The sequence below is a fragment of the Lolium rigidum genome, chromosome 7 (assembly GCF_022539505.1).
Source record: "Lolium rigidum isolate FL_2022 chromosome 7, APGP_CSIRO_Lrig_0.1, whole genome shotgun sequence".
Classification (NCBI taxonomy): domain Eukaryota; kingdom Viridiplantae; phylum Streptophyta; class Magnoliopsida; order Poales; family Poaceae; genus Lolium; species Lolium rigidum.
The window spans coordinates 246823386-246843507 of NC_061514.1; the positions used below are offsets into that span (position 1 = coordinate 246823386).

The window sequence follows — 20122 nt, forward strand, 5'->3', positions numbered from 1 at the left end:
TATCGTAACAATGAGGAAGCCAACGAAGTTGAAAGAAATACAGCAGCTAACTGGGCGAGTCGCAGCTTTAAGCAGATTCGTCGCCAGGCTGGGAGAAAAAGCGTTACCGTTCTACGCTCTAATCAAGCAAGGAGAAAAGTTCCAGTGGAACGAAGAGGCAGACAGAGCTTTCGAAAATCTCAAGCGTACAATTTCGACACCACCAATCTTGGTGGCGCCTAAAGAGAAGGAACCTCTCCTGTTATACATTGCGGCTACACCCCAGGTGGTCAGTACGACGCTAGTCGTCGAAAGAGAGGAAGAAGGAAAACTCCATGGAGTGTAGAGGCCAGTATATTTCATCAGTGAAGTTTTATCGCCTTCAAAACAATGGTATCCGCAGTATCAGAAGCTAGCATATGGAGTGTTTACAATCGCAAGAAAATTGCGGCACTATTTTTCGGCGCATCCGATAATAGTGGTCAATGAGGCACCTCTATCCAATATATCAAACAATCCAGAAGCTACAGGTCGTGTCTCCCTTTGGGGAATAGAACTTTCTCCTCGGGACATCACGTATGAAAAAAGAAAAGCAATAAAGTCGCAAATTACGCCGATTTCATAGCAGAGTGGATGGAGCTGCAAAATACAGGACCCCGGATTTATCAAGAACCTGGACTATGAACTTCGACGGGTCCAAGAGGTTAGAGGGAGCTGGAGCAGGCGTGATACTCATATCACCTGAAGGCGACAAATTAAAGTATGTCTTGCGGATGACGTTCCCAAACGCGTCTAACAATGAGGCAGAATACGAAGCTCTTATACACGGGATGAAGATGGCGAAGGCTTGTGGTGCAACTCGACTGAAAATCTTTGGCGACTCACAATTGGTGGCTCAACAAGTTATGAACCAATGTGACGCAGTCAATGATAGCATGGTGGCATACAAAGAAGTGTACAATGAGCTCGAGAAGTTATTTGATGGATGTGAGGTAAATCACATTAGCAGACTGAGCAATGATGAAGCCGATGTTCTCGCAAACATCGGGTCCCAATGCCTTGCGATTCCACCAGGCGTGTTTTGGGAAGAGATTGCCGAAAGATCTACAAAGCCGAAGAAAATACAGAAGAAGCAGAAAGATGAGAAACCCTCGGGGACTCCTAAAGAGGCACTAGTAGAAGAAGAGGAACAGGAACTAGTAATGATGGTGCAGGTTCCATGGATGCAAGCGTACATATCATACATCCTAAGGAAAGAAATACCCGATGATCCAGTTGAAGCAAGGCGAGTTATTAGTGTAGGGATTCGTAGCATAGAAAACAAAAAATTTCCTACCGGGAGAACGCAATCCAAGCCAAGATGCAATCTAGAAGATGGGAGCAACAAGGGGATGAACGAGACTAACCCTTGAAGATTTCCAAAGCCTACAAGAGGAGGCTCTCGTTGCTGCAAGCGCCAAATGATTCAAAAATCAAATGACTCCAAAAATCCATTTGCATGGAGTTCCTTCATGCGTTCCTTTCTAAAATGACCTAAATGGCGGTTCCACAAATAAGTGAAATTCAAATCATTTGCCTTATGGCATTTTAGCGTCAGTGTTATGTATGTGTGTTTCACCATTAAGATTTATAATAACTTATCCATCGTACATGGAGTAATGTCATAATTTGAACAACTTATTGTTTTCATTTGAATAGAGCATAATAACAATTATTAAGTTCTTTATTATAAATTCTAAGGGCTAGATAGAATGCCAACGATGAACATAATAACACTTTATTTTTGTTCCAGACGTGCATTCCTATCATATTCCTTGTCAGTCACTTAGGCCATTGTATTCTTGTATTGCGTTGTTTTGTATGACACTTCATACCAACCAATATGGTACAAATACTCAAGAATTTCATTGTGTGACCAAACGAGGAATACATCCATAACATGTATATCATTTATATACACCTGAGCTAGACTTTCTAGTCTTTTCTTTCTTTCTGCCAATAATCTTTTTGTAGTTTCTCTTTTAGCTTTCCTCATCATTCAGAAAAAACACTTCAACATCAATAACTTCTAGGTTTGTTGGTCAAATACTAATAACCTTGAGGTTCTTACTTTGAAGTTGATCATCATATGACAAGTGTTCCGGATTTCACTATTAGTAACTTTGTAATATGATGAACAATTTCACTCATAATTTTATCCATCATATCATGACGACTTTTCCGAGACCATGTCTGTACATGCTAGGCTCGTAAAGTTTAACCTTAGTATTCGCATGTGCAAATCTGGCTTGCACCCGTTGTATGTACACGTAGAATCTATACCTTAGTATTCGAAACGACGAGTCTTTAGCAACGGTTCATACTAAGGACGATCACTTCATGGATATGCGAATATCGTTAGTGCCCCAATAGTTGGAGGATTGGGACGCCTTGCGTCTTCAACCTTCGTACATTCCCATAAAACTTATGAGTTTATGTAGTCTCACCAAATTATATTCTATCATCTTGCAATAAGGTCTTAGATATCACATATATCTCATACCTTGATTATTTCTGAAAACTAAATTTTCAGCTCCTTACTTTTCAAACAGATTTGAACTTCAAGTTTCACGGAGACAAGATAACTTTAGGTACTAATTGAAACCACAACTCTTTGAATCAACAATGTGAGGTTTACTAAAAGTTTGCAATAAGACTTAATCATTTCTTGATTCTTTAACAATACGGTACCAGTCACGTAAAGTTTCTTGTCAGACTTTAACAGTATTTCTATCTCAATTACAAGACTAGTGCATGGTAGAAAAACGGATGCCAATACTACAAAATTAATTCAAAATACTACTCAGACTATGTTTATGATAATTAGTTCATGTTTTAATCTAATTACTTAATGAACTCCCACTTAATACAACATCCCTCATAGTTGTTAAGTGGTACACGATCCAAATCCACTACACCAAAACCGATCATCACGTGAGATGATGTAGCTTCAATGGTGAACATCAACATGTTGATCATATCATCCATATGACTCGTGTTCAACCTTTCGGCTTCCGTTGTCCCGAGGCCATGTCTGTACATGCTAGGCTCGTCAAGCAAACCCAAGTATTCCAAGTGTGCAACATGGCTTACACCCGTTGTATGTGAACGTTGAGTCTATCACATCCGATCATCACGAGATGCTTCGAAACGACGAACTATATCAACGGTGCATACGAGGGGAGAACACTTTATTATCTTGATATTAATGTGAGGGATCATCTTATAATGCTACCGTCGCGATCTAAGCAAAATAAGATGCATAAAGGATTAACATCACATGCAATTCATATGTGATATGATATGACCCTTTAGTCTTTGCGCCTTCGATCTTCATCTCCAAAGCACGGACATGATCTCCATCATCAACGGGCATGATCTCCATCATCGTCGGCGTAGCGTCAAGGTCCATGGCGCCGTCTTCATGGTTGTTCACTTCATGTAGCAACTATTACAACTACTTTGAAATACTACTCAACCTGAAATTTTAAAGACAACCATAAGGCTCCTGCCGGTTGCCACAATACAATAATGATCATCTCATACATATTCATCATCACATCATGGCCATATCACATCACCAAACCCTGCAAAAACAAGTTAGACGTCTCTAATTTGGTTTGCATATTTTACGTGGTTTAGGGTTTTCGAGTGAGATCTAATCTACCTACGAACATGAACCACAACGGTGATACTAGTGTTGTCAATAGAAGAGTAAATTGAATCTTCACTATAGTAGGAGAGACAGACACCCGCAAAGCCACTTATGCAATACAAGTTGCATGTCGAGCGTTGAGCAAATCTCATGAACGCGGTCATGTAAAGTTAGCCCGAGCCGCTTCATCCCACTATGCCACAAAGATGCAAAGTACTCAAACTAAAGACAACATAAGTATCAACGCCCACAAAACAATTGTGTTCTACTCGTGCAACCATCTATGCATAGACACGGCTCTGATACCACTGTAGGGATTCGTAGAATAGAAAACAAAAATTATCCTACCGCGAGAACGCAATCCAAGCCAAGATGCAATCTAGAAGATGGGAGCAACGAGGGGATGAACGAGACTAACCCTTGAAGATTTCCAAAGCCTACAAGAGGAGGCTCTCGTTGCTGCAGTAGACGACCACTTGCCGCTTTCAAAAGCGCGTAGAAGATCTTGACGGTGCCACAATCGGGCAGCACCTCCGTACTCGGTCACACGTTCGGTGTTGATGAAGACGACGTCCTTCTCCCTGTTCCAGCGGGCAGCGGAAGTAGTAGATCCTCCTTGGAATCCCGACAGCACGACGGCGTGGTGGCGGTGTCGATGGAGATCTCCGGCGGAGCTTCGCTAAGCATATGCGGGAGAGGTGGTGGAGGAGAGGTAGCTAGGGTTTTGGGGAGAGGGGGCTTGGGCGCCGGCCCTCATAGGGGTGCGGCCAAGGTGGAGCCAAGAGTGGCCGGCCAGCCCCTCCCCTCCTCTCTTTATATAGGTGGAAGCCCCAAGGATTAGGTCAAAAGCCTACGAATAAGACCCCAACATAAACCTTCCATATGACCAAACCTAGGGGGAGTGGGACTCCCCCTTTTCCTTGGTGGGGTGGCCAGCCACCATGGGGAGGAGTCCACTTGGGACTCCTCCTCCCTTAGGCTGGCCGGCCAAGGTGGGTGGAGTCCCTCTGGGACTCCTCCTTCCATGCTGATTTCTTCCGGACTATTCTAGAACCTTCCAGGAAAAATATCGGATCATTTTCAAAACTAGAAAATGACTTCCTATATATGAATCTTATTCTCCGGACCATTCCGGACCTCCTCGTGATGTCCTGGATCCCATCCGAGACTCCGAACAAAACTTCGAACTCCATTCCATATTTCCATATCTACTTAAACGACATCAAACCTTAAGTGTGTCACCCTACGGTTCGCGAACTATGTAGACATGGTTGAGACTTCTCTCCGACCAATAACCAATAGCGGGATCTGGAGATCCATAATGACTCCCACATATTCAACGATGACTTTAGTGATCGACTGAACCATTCACATACGATACCGATTCCCTTTGTCACGTGATATTTTACTTGTCCGAGGTTTGATCATCGGTATCTCTATACCTCGTTCAACCTCGTCTCATGACAAGTACTCTTTACTCGTACCGTGGTATATGGTCTCTTATGAACCATTCATATGCTTGCAAGCTATTAGATGACATTCCACCGAGAGGGCCCAGAGTATATCTATCCGTCACCGGGATGGACAAATCCCACTGTTGATCCATATGCCTCAACTCATACTTGCCGGATACTTAATTCCACCTTTATAACCACCCATTTACGCAGTGGCGTTTGATGTAGTCAAAGTACCTTTCTGGTATAAGTGATTTACATGATCTCATGGTCGAAAGGACTAGGTAACTATGTATCGAAAGCTTATAGCAAATAACTTAATGACGTGATCTTATGCTACGCTTAATTGGGTGTGTCCATTACATCATTCATATAATGACATAACCTTGTTATTAATAACATCCAATGTTCATGATCATGAAACTATGATCATCTATTAATCAACAAGCTAGTTATACAAGAGGCTTACTAGGGACTCCTTGTTGTTCACATAACACACATGTATCAATGTTTCGGTTAATACAATTATAGCATGGTATGTAAACATTATCATAAACTCAAAGATTATAATAACCATTTTATTATTGCCTCTTGGGCATATCTCCAACAATTAGATGATCCAAAGCTTTTACGGTGGTGAAAGGGGAGTTATACAAGCGAAGTATTTCGGGCGTGTTGCAAAGGTGCGTCACACCCGAAGAAGGAAGGATGATGCTGAAGGACGTGCACGAAGGAATATGTGGTCATCACGCAAGCAGTCGAGCTATCGCGGCCAAGGTTTTTCGAGCAGGATTTTATTGGTTGACAGCAATCGAGGATGCAAAGGAGATAGTCCGAACTTGTGATGCGTGCCAGAGATTTGCCGCGAAACCTCATTCTCCGGCAGCAGAGCTGATGCTAATACCATTATCTTGGCCCTTTGCTCAATGGGGCCTCGATATGGTGGGAAAGTTACATAAAGCCTCGCCAGGAGGATACGAGTATATGCTCGTCGCTGTCGACAAATTTACCAAGTGGATAGAAGCCAAGCCGATAAATTCACCAGACGCAGCATCTGCAATAAAGTTCGTGAAGATCATTGTTTTTCGGTTCGGAGTACCTCATAGCATCGTCACGGACAATGGCAGTAACTTCACATCCAAGGAATTCAAGGCATACTGCGCAGAAGTAGGCATTAAATTGCACTTCGCGTCAGTTGGGCACCCGCAAACCAATGGTCAGGTCAAGAAAGCCAACGGTATCATCTGCAACGGTATCAAGAAGCGATTGCTGGGACCACTGGAAAAAGCTCGGCATACGTGGCCAAAAGAGTTGCCAAGTGTATTATGGAGTATTCGAACAACGCCAAATACAGCGACGCAGGAGACACCGTTTTTCCTGGTCCATGGAGCAGAGGCAGTACTGCCGATAGAAATAGAGCATGATTCTCCAAGAGTCACGGAGTACGATGAAGAAACTTCTGGAAGAGCATTAGAGGACGACGTCGACGCATTGGACAAAGCCAGAGATGAAGTATTATCATGGGTCACCAAGTATCAGCAAGACCTGAAAAATTATCATAGTCGACGTTTGCGACCGAGGTCCTTTTAGGTTGGAGATCTAGTTTTACGACTCAATCAACAGAGTACTGAAAAACTCGAGTCACCATGGCTTGGCCCTTACATCGTCACAGAAGTCATCGAAGGAGGAGCATACATGATCAAGGATAAGAAGACGGGGGTTCCCGAGAAAAACCCCTGGAACGTGGCGCAGCTAAGGCGTTTTTACGCCTAGTGTCGAAATATAGTCCTCCTTTGTAAAAATACAATGTACTCAAACGCCCGCGAGTTTTCAGACGCACTCTTTTCCTTTTCCAGGGCACCGAGTGGGGCTGGGAAAGGTTTTTAATGAGGCGGGCTCGCGATGCTGCAATATAATAAAGATAGTGAAGATATATATCTTTTTCGTCGACAGGCTCGGGGGCTTATGCCCAAGAAATTACAATATATACTATCAAAACTATTTCGCTTTGGTGCAAAACACCTCACAAAATAAATGAAGATACAAAATAGCGATAAGCAAAAAAGGTTCGGGGGCTCGTACCCGTAAATATAGTACACTCAATATAATTTATCTTGCCTTGGTGCAACCCCATTTACACAAAAAGAAATTCGCCACCGAAACACTTGGGGGATTGACAAAGAAAATAAAGGAATACATCTTTCGTGGCTTTACAATATACAAGGTACAAATCATTGAGGAAAATCGACAAGAACAAAGGAAAAATTAATGGCCGCCTAGTATGTTATCTATGGTCATTCGTTCATTATTGGAAGTGCGAGTGCTATGTTCAGCATAGCTACCCTTCACGAAGAATTCGGCATCCATCCGAAGCAATTCATCCATCATATCTTCGGCTACAGGCTTGACCTCGTCAATTTTGTCAATATTCCTCTTCCTCTTCGCCATCTTGGCTAGGCACTTGGCAACAATACGACTCATGTCTAACTTCGGATAGCAGATTTGTATTATGATCATAGCAAATCTCGCGCTAGCAGACATTTGAGCCCGTACAAATCCATGGATTCGAGGGGCATCTCGGAATTTATCCAACAGAGCAGGCAGAGTTTCTGGCATCTTGTTGCGCGGAAACAAGGCGCTATACACCAAAGACAAGGTTCTTGTACATAAATCAAGGAACTCACGAACCTGACAAGCGCGGTCTTGAAATCTAACAATCTGTCGGGTGCGTTCTGGAGTGGCCCAGAAGAGAGAACCATGATCAAGTGAGAGGTTAACCAGGAGATTTGTCCTTGTGTCTACCCTTTGGTCTTCGACAGCAGTGTCTAGAAAAGAACCTATTTGGCGACAGCAAAATAATTTCAAAGGAGGAAACAATACAAAAACAGAAGAAGTTTTTGTTTGCAAAAGTGTACCTGACATATCCACACTGGCTTCATTCATCAACTCGAGCATAAAATTCTCTCGGGTGGTAGCCTTTGCAGCTTCAGAAACGACGGCTTCCTTGGCAGCTATGGCTTCCTGCACCTGCTGCAGAGCAACTTTCTCTTTTTCGGATGCCTTTCGAGATTGTTCCATCATCACAAGTGTTTGTTTCTTCGCATACTGAAGCTGACGACGAAGTTCCTCCAAATCCTGTGCTGAACCCTTACTCGAGGAATCTTCACCAAATTCACTATCAATAGGTGTTTTCTTCGAGTGAGAGGAAGCAGGAAAAACATCGGAGGGACGAGGAGTTGAAGTGTAGTTATCAAATATCAACTGAAAACAAAAGGTTCGATATCAATCATCAAGCAAAATAGAATTCCATTGATTTTCAGAATATTTACAAGGCATTACAATGGAGGACGCCCTAACAAGCTAGTAGGGTAAGTGTCGCCAAAAGCTACTTTGGCGACAGCATCAAAAGGAAGAAAGAAAAAAAAAGTAAGAAAGACAGGGTGGTCTACTTGACCTCCGGCTTGGATGAGCTTGGTGCAGGAGTGGGTTTGCAACCGAGGAAGGCAAGGATCGGCTTTGAGGGTGGCTTGGCAGCTTTAATTAAAGATTGCCATTTCTTTGTCTCCTGCTCTTTTAATTCGCCAAGTTTAGCCCAGTCGATGTTTTGCTGACTGTCAGCAATCAGAGCAATTGTTCCTTCAACGCCAATCTTCAGGCCTTCTTGGCGAAGTTTGAGACCAAGATCTCCCGTCACATTGAAGCATTTGGCGAGAGCACTGAAAGTATTGGGCTCTTCTTTCTTCGGGAAGAAATAGGGGAAAAGCTTCGACAAACCTGCTTTGGCGTCAGCAAGGCCATCACGTGCTTGATCTCCATGTATTTCAAGGAGAGAAAGCGCGTCGATAAGCTCATCACCTTCAGGATTTTCCAGTTCATATTCTTGGTGCGTTCTCCCTGGAAACAAGAAAAAGGAAGCTCATTAATAAGTGCGCTAGAAGCAACTCGAAGAAATGCACAAGGATTTGAGTACCCACTGACAAAACGTCGACTCTGCGATTGCAAGCGACTGAGGATTTCTTTTTCACGAGCAGCTTGCTCGGTAATCTTATCGCTCAAAGCAGTTTCCGCCTCATGAAGTATTTTTCGAAGATCTTCGACAGTGGCAGCCTCTGCCTTAGCTTTCTTGGCATCTGCTTCAGCCTTCTTACGAGCTTTTTCACTTTGCTCCAGTTTATGAGCAAGTGCGTCAGCCTTGTTGGCTTCCACAAGATTTTCTGGCAAAGTAATCGACAACAATCAAAATCATGACAAGAAAGCTAAAGAAAGAGGTCATTTGCCAGAAGCAGCAAAATAATACCTTCGACTTTTTTGGCATGATCACGGTACCCGATGAATTGGGTACCGAAACGGATGAATTCCTTCATCAAAGGCTGACAAAAAAAGATAGAGAAAGAAAGCATCAATACAGTAAAAGTTCGACATCAAAAAGAAAAGGAAGCAAAAAAACAAAGCAAAAAAGTTGGCAACATTGGAAAATTCGGAATAGAAGAGAAGAAGTGAACAACTTACATCATCCAAGGAAGGAGTCGTGGAACTACTAGGTAGCAAGGCAAGCTCCTTGGTTGGCTCGACCCTTGCCCTCTTCGGCGAAGGAACACGGGGGCTTGCAGGCGGAGTTGGATGCTCAATGTTCTGTTGAGGAGGCGAGGTTTCCTCCACATCAGGTTGAGCATCCGAAACAACTAAAGTACGTGACGTACTCGTTCGAGCAGCCGCGTCAATAGGTGGATTCTCTTCCTCGTCGCCACTACAATAAAATGATGACAATATAAGAAGCAACGCAGACAAGCATATCGCAACCAAAACAAACAAAGAGTGATAAGGACTTACGAGCTAACAAGGGCATCTAAGTAAGGGTCGAAAGCTGTCTTCCTTTCGGAAGGACCAACTTCTTCGGCTTTGGAGGAGCCGGAATCGGCGACTTCATTCCTCTTCCGCTTATTCCTTGGAGAAACAGCGGAAGGAAGGGAGTGCGTCGAGGCAGTGGCCTCAGAATCGGCTTCTTTTTCCAGAGGAAGCCGCGGATTTTGGAGAACCCGCGACTTCACTTTCAGGGCGAGAAGTACCCTGGTTGTCATCATCGACAACGGTACGATCTTCGACTTCTCCACCCTCAGGAAGGGGACGAAGAGAAGTCAGAGCAGGGTGATTCTGCGAAAAACAAAGAATGTCGACAAACAGTTATGTAAGAGAAGCTAGCAAGATAGTAGTCGACAAATACTAAAAATTCAAGGAGACAATATAGTAGTCAAAAAGAAAAATTACCCCGGGAAGGGGATTGGTGCTACTAAATGGCGTAATGCGACAAGCGGATGGAATAGCATCCTTCTTGTTCAGTGATGATATCTTTCGGATCAGTTTCTCCAAATCCTTCACATGAAGGTCTTTGGAGAGCCTGTCGATGTCTTCTTCACCAGCGTACATCCAAAGGGGATTTTGGTGAGCTTGGAGAGGCTGCACTCTAATCCTAAGGAAATAGGCTGTGATCTGAATACCCGACAGTTCTTTACCACGAGTGTTCTGGAGCTGGTGAATGCGAGTCATCAGCGCCTCTGTCGCCAATTTCTCATCTTCAGCATCCCAGGAACGGCGGCGAAGGATTTTGGCTCCTCCGTTGAATGGGGCGATATTGAACTCCACTGAATCGGAGCTTTCTTCGTGCACATACATCCATTTTTTTCCGCCAACCTTGGACGGAGTCGGGGAATTTGACGTCGAAATATTCGACGTCAGAACGAACACAGATGACAACACCGCCAATGTTGTAGGCGACGCCGTGGGAGCCATTACGGCGGAGGCAGAAGATACGCTTCCACAGAGCCCAATTAGGTTGGACTCCGAGGAAGCACTCACACAGTGTGATAAAAATCGACACGTGGAGGATGGAATTGGGCGTCGGCGATGCAGCTGAAGCCCATAGACAAAAAGAAGACCTCGAAGAAACTCGTGGATAGGGGGAGAAAGGCCACGGATGAGATGGTCAACGAAACTAACCCGGTACTCCATTGGAGGCGATGGATAGCTCTCCTCCTTGGGGAAGCACAACGCGTTCTCCTTCTTGGTGAACCCCAGCTTCTTCAGCAGGTTCATATCTTGGTTGGAGATCTTGGATCTCTCCCATTCCAGATCTTCGGCGGCCATCTTGGATTCCGGAGTGTTGTGCCTGGTCAGGCGCGCGCGAGGTGGCATCAATGAGCGTGGAGGAGAAAGATGCGAGCGTGGTTGAGCGCAGGAGGCAATGGGCACAGTGGAGGATTTTTGCAGAGGAAGAACAGAGGCGCGATGCGAGCGAAAGTTTTGGCGGAGGAAGACGATGACCTTAAATAGAGGTGCGGTGAAACGACGCACTATTGGATGAGGAGATTGCGGGATTGATGGTGTACACGTGGACAAGGGGTAAAAAGTAATTTCGCGATGTGGAGAAAATACATGAGCTACAGTACGTGCGACAGGAAAAGTGGAGGACGTGTGTCCCCCACTTGCACGACGTGTCAATTTGCTGAGAAGTTTGGGCCCGCAAGTCAGAGAAAGAGCAGTTCTCGCGTTTTCCCGATGCAGCGGTCGTGGCTATCGTCAGCAATGATGTCACCTTGGCAAGAGAAAAATTCGGCTAAGCAGCTTCGTCATAATGGCGACAGCAGAAGATTGTTGATTATTTCGAGAGCCTTTGATCAAATACAAGTTTTTGATCAAATGCTCGGGGGCTACTTTGGAATAATGAAAAACTTCGAGAGTGACAAAATAGAAATGGCGAGAGCCTATGATCAAATACTAGCATTTGTTCATAGCCTCGGGGGCTACTCCCATCGGGAGCGCTGTTCGCGCACCCGATAGATATAAAAAATTTGAAAAAGAAGGAAAATATAGCAACGTAAGGCGTTGAGCCTACACCCAAGCACAAGTCCTTGGCTGTAGCCTCGGGGGCTACTCCCATCGGGAACGCTGTTCGCGTGCCCGATGAAATTATAAAGAAAAGAGGATAAGAAAAAAGTGTGAGCATATTTCGAGTTATAGTAAATAACTCTACATATACTCCCATCGGGAGAGCAATATAAGTCATCCGTTGACTCAATAAAATGTGCTATTCCATCAGCCGAAAAATCACTCGACAATATACTCTCAGAGCGCCAAAGTTGCGAATAATCTCTGAATGCCGCAAAACTTTGCGAAGGTAAGACCCCAGATCCGTTCTGAGTGGCGTGGTGCCGTCTCTGACGTCGGTTTGCTACTTTTTTCCGTATCAAAAGATACGAAGAAAAATCCTAACGGACGCGTTAGGTACCCGATAAAATATGACTGGGACTCGACAGAATGGTAAGACCTTAAGCGGCACCTGTCGAAGTTTACACCAGTATCCCGAGATCATGTCCAGGGACGTGATCTTGAAGTAGTTTTTTGCGGATTGCCACTAGAGCAGTTAACTAGTACCTGATCCATCAGATGAACTAGCCCCAACTACCATTATCCCTGTACAATATATAATTTCGTATCCAAAAATATGTGATAAAGTTCCGAGTTATTGAACGAATATAAAGTTGGAGATTTTCCCTGACTCTGCGATTCAAGCAAAATCTCGGGGGCTACTGACATAGCATCCCCAATGGGCCTGCCGAAGATGGTACCCGGGGTTTACTGAAGGCCCACGACCCGAAGGATAAGGAGAGTCGGAAGCCCAAATTGTTATTAAGAAAAGCTAGAGTTGTATTAGGAAGCATTATTTGTAATCTTGCGGGATGGGTTAGAAACCCTCCCGGACTCTGTAAACTTGTGTATCACGAATCCCTCGGCTCCGCCTCCTATATAAGGGGGAGTCGAGGGACAAAGAGAGAATCGAATCATTGTCTCACAAACCCTAGTTTTCATATCGTCGAGTACTTTTCGGCTGAAACCTTCGAGATCTACTTGCCCTCTACTTCCAACTAAAACCCTAGTCTACAACCCGTAGGCATTGATAAGTTAATCCCTTGTCAGGAACAGTACTCAAACACCGTCGTCGCCCGATCAAAGATCTTGGGTTTTCACCTTGAAGATAGTCCCCGCTCTCAAAACAATGCCTCCACCAAGGTCATTGCCAGGCACAACCAGTTAAGGCCAGATCTTGAGTTTTCACTCTGAAAGGTAGGACTCTGCACTTCACCTATGTTGTCGCCCCCACTTTCATACCGCTGATGTGAAGCCCGGAACACCAAGCAAGCCCCTCAACAACGCGGAGACTTGAACCTCCCTTAGCTAGTCCTCTCCTCCGGCCTTCATGAAATTCTCTTCTTCCGACTTTCATCATGGATCCATAGTCACTTGATGTCAACACAGAAAAAGAGCTTCGCGCCGCTCCCTCCAGAACTAATCGGTCGGAATAAAAGCATGGGTGTGCACGACCGAATACCTCTGATCCAGCAAGCTCCAGGCAACGCACTGTTACATTCGCCGGCGGAGCCTTCCGGAACTCAACCCCCTGGCCAGATCACGAGTCCAGGCCTCCGGTAGGTCCTCCTCTTCACGCAAGAGAGGCCCTAGGACCGCAGCCTTTATTCAGGTCGGACCCCCACGTCAGCGACCATCCCAGGCTGGCCAATCCAACCCTCCACCGGCGACACCATCGCCGGCTTCCATGCTCCTCCATCTCGTCGCCAGATCGCGGTGATAGATCAAGGATCCACCACCACCAACCGCATGCCAACCCTCTCCGGCGAAGAAGAGGGCCACCTCCTTCGTCGAACCCAAGGCTGCTGCCCCGGGCGCCCTCGTGTCGCGGAAGAATCCCGAGATCGCCTCCACGCACCGACGAGACGCGGGGGGAGGGCATGGCCGCCGCTCACCCAGCCCCTGCCGGAGTGCTGCGGGGGAGAGCTGACGGAAGGAGGGAGACATGCCGCCACCACCCAACCCACCCGCGCCGGCCGGTCCGCCAGGGGACAACCATCGGGAGGAGGGGGCCACAGCGCACGTCGCCCATCCCATCCGATCTGCGCCTGCTCCGCCATGCGTCGAGGAGGTGGGATCCGACCGCCGTTCGTCACGCAGCGACGAGGAAGGCCCCCACCACCGCCACGCCCCGAGGGTCTTTGCCCTGGCGACGTTACCGGCGGCGGCGACAACGGTTAGGGTTGGGTGCGGGAGGGAGGGAGGGTTGGGTGCGGGAGTGGATGTTGGTTGCTAATTTCTTTTATTCTAGCTAATACGAGTATGGAACTTGCGCGGAAATTCCAGGAAATTTAACAATCTTTTACAATGAACACGGCATGGACGACCAGGTCCTCGCGTTCCTTCCATCGTTCCCGAATATTCGCGTCAAGTCAAGTCGTCTACCGTGCTCACTCGCAGCTTTTCCTAGTATATAATATGATCCAATCGAAGCAGACCAAGCAAGCAACAGCATGTCGAGAATGCCGACCACCGTCCTGCTACTGATCGTGTTGCATTCCCTTGTGGCCGTGGCGTCGGCTCAGTCGAAGCTGGCATTGGCGCGAGAGGGGTGCCGCGACAGCTGCGGCAACATCACCGTCCCCTACCCCTTCGGCATCGGCAGCGGCTGCTACCGCGTCGACGGCCTCGGGAGCCGGGGTTTCGAGCTTGTGTGCAATGACACCGGCCCCTCCGCTCCCCGGCTCACCTTCTTCAGCTACAACTACAGCCTCGCCGACTTCTCCCTCGCCACCAGCCAGGTCACGGTCTACGTCAAGGCGACCACGGCGTGCTTCGACTTCACGGGCGGGCTCATCGGCGGGGACGCCGGTGCGTACACGTCCGTCGACACCAGCGTGTACCGCTTGTCCAGCGAAGGCGATATTGACGTGCCCGTCGTGCTCGACTGGGCCGTCCGGGATGTCGGCGACTGCAGCGCCGCCCGGAACGCGAGGGACTTCGCGTGCCGGAGCGCGCACAGCACCTGCTTCGACGTCGCCAACAACGGCGGGTACGGCTGTAACTGCTCTACGGGCTACGACGGCAACCCCTACCTCGACGATGGATGCAGAGGTACGACCGAGGAAAGGCCTTCAGAATTCAGAATTCTTCAGTCTTGGAAGTACTAAATTCTCCTGCAAGCTGACATGAATTTGTCTAACCAAATGGTGATTCATTGCTCTGCAAACCCATAGACATCGACGAGTGCCAACGTAAAGACTTGTGCTACGGAATCTGCGAAAACACGCCGGGAAACTACACTTGCCAATGCCCTCGGGGGACAAGTGGAAATCCCAGAGTGAAGGATGGTTGCCGACCAGATTCACCACAAGACAAGTTCACCTTAGCTCTCAAAATTGTTACAGGTACACACTGATCAATTCATTGATCAACATATTTTGGGAGTATCACATTGGTTATTCATTCAAATTCTTCTCGGTGTCAGTTATATACTCCATGTGCTAATGATCGAGTATGCAATATTCAGGAGTCAGCGTGGCAGTGATCTTGTTAGGGTCCATGTGCTGCTGCCTCTGCCTGGCGAGGCAGAAGAGCAAGCTCGTCAGAACAAAGCAGAAATTCTTCGAGCACAACGGAGGCGTCATTCTGCAGCAACAAATGCAGTCATACGGTAGAACCACCGGCGGGTTCAAGATTTTCTCCGCTGAAGAGCTCAAGAAGGCGACCAACAATTTCGCCGCCGATCAGATCCTCGGCCGTGGCGGCCACGGCATCGTCTATAGAGGTGTCCTCGCAGACAATTCGGTGGTGGCCATCAAGAAGTCCAAGTTGATGGAGGAGACCGAGACCAAGGAGTTCACGAGGGAGATGTTCATTCTCTCCCAAATTAACCACCGGAACGTCGTCAAGCTGCTCGGCTGCTGTCTTGAGGTGGAGGTGCCGATGCTGGTGTATGAGTATGTCTCAAATGGCACCCTATACCAGTACATCCATGGGGGAAAGGGCCTTGATGCCAACACACCCTTGGATACCCGTCTTCGGATAGCGGCGGAGTCGGCGGAGGCGCTGGCCTACATGCACTCATCGGCCTCGCCACCGATCCTCCACGGTGACGTCAAGACGGCCAACATCCTGCTCGACAGCAGCCTCACCGCAAAAGTAACGGACTTTGGGGCGTCAAAGCTGGCTCCAAATGATGAGGCCGAGATCGCCACGCTAGTGCAAGGAACCTGCGGGTACCTGGACCCCGAGTACCTTATGACATGCAGGTTGACTGACAAGAGCGATGTGTATAGCTTTGGTGTCGTTCTACTGGAGCTGCTGACCAGGAAGAAGGTTCTCTGTTTTGACGGCCCGGAAGAAAATAGGAGCCTTGTGTCACGTTTCGTAATGGCCGTGAAAGCTGGGCGGCATGACGAGCTCATGGATGACAGTGTGAGGAAGGAGATGGGGCAGGAGGCTCTCCAAGAGGTATCACACCTCCTCATGCGATGCGTGAGCATGAACGGCGAGGAACGTCCGGGGATGAAGGAGATCGCGGAGAGGCTGGAGGCACTGAGAAGATACCAGCGGCATCCTTGGGGCCAGGCTGGTGGAGGTGATTCGGAGGAGGAGGACAGGAGCTTGCTTGGGAGGAACCAACACCGTGATGTGGACTACAAATTCAGACCTCATGACGTGCTTGATCTTGAGGGGAGCAGTACACGCTATTTCAGCGTGTAGGTCCATCGTTTTAACGTTTTTCTTAAACCACTAGGCACGCTTTATTGATTGGTAAACGTTGTTGCATCCTTTATTGGAAATGAAGAAAAAAAAGCTTCATGTTGAATTCCCATCTGAACTTGAGTGTTTGTTGATAGAGATTGGATTTTGATATGCCCTGTTGTTTCTCCAGTTTTATGTTCGTTCTGTTTGTAGAAGTTCATTACTGCTTCGCATCAATGCAGCTTATGTAATCAATCTTACTATGTTGAGTGGATTTTTTTTATCGAAAAAAAGGAGACCACCGCCAAGGGCAAGGCGCGAGTTTCTTCTCGTGATCTGGTCTACATGTATGCCAAATGGGTCAAGTCTAAATTCTTGTTTTATGTCAAGATGGATCAAGTGGCCTCTCAGAATATATGTATTGCATCTCTGTCCCGACGGTATGATTGCTGCACCCCCATGGGGCTCTCACAGGCGTTTGGATTTTCGGCCGTCCGATCGAGCTGACGTGGCGCGATCTCGGCCGGCCGTTCGTCCAGGGCGCTGAGGCCCTCCCGCAGACCCACTTTTTATCCATGGGTCGCGAAAAGCCCCGCTCGGCCCGAACTCTCGCCCGTGTCCTCCCCTTCCTCTCCCCTCGCGCCCGCATCCCCGCCGCCGCACGCCTCTCTCCCTCTCCTTCTCTCCCCGCACCACCCTTCTGCCTCCACACGTCCCTCTCCGGAACCGCCGGCGTGAGCGTCGGGCGGCGCGGCCGACCTCCGGCAGGGGCCAACGGTACGGCCAAGGGGCGGCGCGACCGGTTCCCGTAGGGATGGCGGCGCGGGCGACCTCCACAGGCCATTGACCTCCACAGGCCACTCCTTTTCTTCTCCCTCGCGGCCGCCAGAAGTGGAATCGGCCTCGACCGTCTGCTCGCGCATCACCACATCGCCGGCGGGCGTCTTCGTCGCCGTGGCGTCACTTCTCCTCACAAATCCGACGCCGGGGAAATTGACGAAGGAGGATGCACGGCGGAGTCTGGCCGCCTCGCACGGCTTGGCGGCGGTGAGGAGAAAAATTCGCGGAGCGGAGGGTTGAGCAGCGGCTCGAGATTGACAGCAGCAGCAGAGAAATTTAGGGGCTTGGGGGAGAAGTGGATGCACGAGGGGATTGAGGATGAGCTGGGTTGTGCTGGACTGCTGGCCTCCTCTGCATCTTTGGCGTCACCGACGACGCCGACCACCGACGCAGGGCCTGCCCTCCTTAGCCTCTTCTTTGAAGGGGACCTGCAGGTTCCTCCTCCTCTCTCATCTCTATTTCCTCTTCTCTCTTTCTCTCTCACAGGATCCCCATGTTCCTGCAGCCACCGGAGGGTATCACGGATCTGTGAAGAAAACTTTGGTGCAGGTGAGTTTCTTTACATTTCTTCTCTGCTTTCTTTTCCCCTCTTTTATTTATATTTTCAGACATTGGTTTCCAAATAGGTCAGCATCGGATTGTTTGGTTGGAATTTTCAGGGGCTGTTTTGAGCTATGAGATGTGATTACTTCAACCCTTTGCACTCTTGTTTTATTGTAGTGTTGAGAACACCAGACCAGTGAGGACGCAGATAGATGTGGTGAGGACTGATTGTTGCAGAGTGTCGGCAGTATGTCCGTAGGTCTACAGAAATGACAATAAATCTGGACACTTCGTTTGAGGCAAATGGGCTACAATTCTTCAGCTAGGATTATATTAGGTGTGCAAAAAAGGTTATTATGCCCATGATTTCGAATTTTATTCCCTAAATGTAAGTTGTATAATATGTCCTAGGCTTTCCATGGAGTATCTAATTGTGATATTTGGCTGGGTGGTTTTGTCGCACTGATCAGTTTAGTATTGTCCAGAACTGAGTTCTTGCTGCATGCAGCAATCTCTTGTATTTTTTATAACATGAACCAATGAAATTATACTAACTTTTCCTTGCATCATATCAGGGTAAAATATCTGATGTTCTATGTTCATGGTGGAAGACAGCTAATCATATACTAGACAGAATGAGATTCTTCAGTTACAGGTGTATATCATTTTTTAATATGGAATTGTAATATTTTGATCCAGAAAGTTGATCCATTGCATTCTATATAGAGCTTGCTGTACAATTTTATCATTCACATTCTTCCAATACTAATTAGCTATTCCTATAAAATTCCATTGGTCATCTAAGAAAGGGATATAAACCTTATATTTGTGTTTTTTCGGTATTTTTCTGCTATGTTCATGATAGTTAGCTTTGTCGTTGGTTACATCTGATCTATAATACCATTGTATTCATAGGTTGAACATGTATCAGCCGGTACTCGACCACCATCTGTTAGATATTTAATTTTCTGGTTCTTGTGACTATGGAGGTTTACTTTTGTTTTCAGATGTTATACAAATGAAGGAAAATGAGATATGAGATATTTTCCAAGGAAGATATTGGAATGGTTTTGTCTTGCTGCATGTCAAGCAATGAAATGTCCTTTTCTATCTTTCTTAGTTTATGCATGCACTTTCTCAAAATAAAAGTAACAATGAAAATCCCATTTGTGTATACGTGTAATTTCTGGTTTCTGCAACCTATATCCAACTCCTTTGTCCCCCGTAGTGTCATGTACTCTTGGCAGTAGTATACCAGGGGGATACTTTGCTCCAACTGCTGATATGCATCTTGGTGATTATTATTCTCAGTTGTTTCAAAGTATCTTATATTGCTTTCAAACGGTTATGCGTGTAGGGTGCCTGTCGATCCTCTTGAGTGGCAAATTGCTCAAGAGATGGCAAACAGTATAGTTGGCTAACACCGTTGGACCTGCAGAGTCTGTATTGAGGGTGGCTACATCTGGACATGTGAAGAAACTTTTGTTCAAGGTAATATCAGAATTCTGACTCTAGATGTCTCTCTGAGGAGTTTTGATGTCATGTGACAACTATTTTTTGTTAATATTTATGTATTCATTACCAAACGATGCACTAGGTAAAACCATTTTCAGGGAGGCCGATAATCTGTAAACGTTTTCGTAGGGTGATACAAAATAATATGTTCATGCATTTATACTCTTGATGTATGCTTTATCTTTGAGGAGGCAAGAAATTTATTTATATTTTGTGGAGGCTAGATTTTCTTTTGATTTTCTCACTTCCACAGCTGCTTGGAAGTAAATAAAGAATTTCCATTCTCCTAATGTACATCATTGAAAGGGAGCTCATTGAAATCATTGTAAGTGCCAATATATCATTCAGCTTTTCAGATGATTGGATATCTTAGATAATCATCGTCTCATTGCTTCTATTTGATGTTCTCACTTTTTTAATGATAATAGATGGTTGAAGGATGAGGTGGAGCCAACAAGTGCAGCAATAAAAATTGTGAGCAATTAGTCGGAAGGTGACCAATGTGGTTGTTTTTTACTACTGTTGCATA

At 46.6% G+C, this 20122-nt stretch overlaps 1 protein-coding gene across 1 annotated transcript; it reads left to right on the forward strand.

Annotated features, from left to right (window-relative positions):
- The first annotated feature begins 14510 nt into the window (after positions 1-14510).
- Positions 14511-16758, forward strand: LOC124672602 (wall-associated receptor kinase 1-like). Its single transcript, XM_047208810.1, has 3 exons — positions 14511-15102; positions 15225-15395; positions 15518-16758. The coding sequence occupies exons 1-3, from the start codon at positions 14511-14513 to the stop codon at positions 16711-16713; spliced, it is 1959 nt and encodes a 652-aa protein (XP_047064766.1). The 3' UTR covers positions 16714-16758.
- Positions 16759-20122: the final 3364 nt, after the last annotated feature.

Coding starts and splice junctions, on each gene's coding strand:
- LOC124672602 (XM_047208810.1), top strand. CDS start 14,511: ATGCCGACCACCGTCCTGCTACTGATCGTGTTGCATTCCCTTGTGGCC. Junction 15,103..15,224: donor CCTCGACGATGGATGCAGAG/GTACGACCGAGG, acceptor GCAAACCCATAG/ACATCGACGAGTGCCAACGT. Junction 15,396..15,517: donor AGCTCTCAAAATTGTTACAG/GTACACACTGAT, acceptor TGCAATATTCAG/GAGTCAGCGTGGCAGTGATC.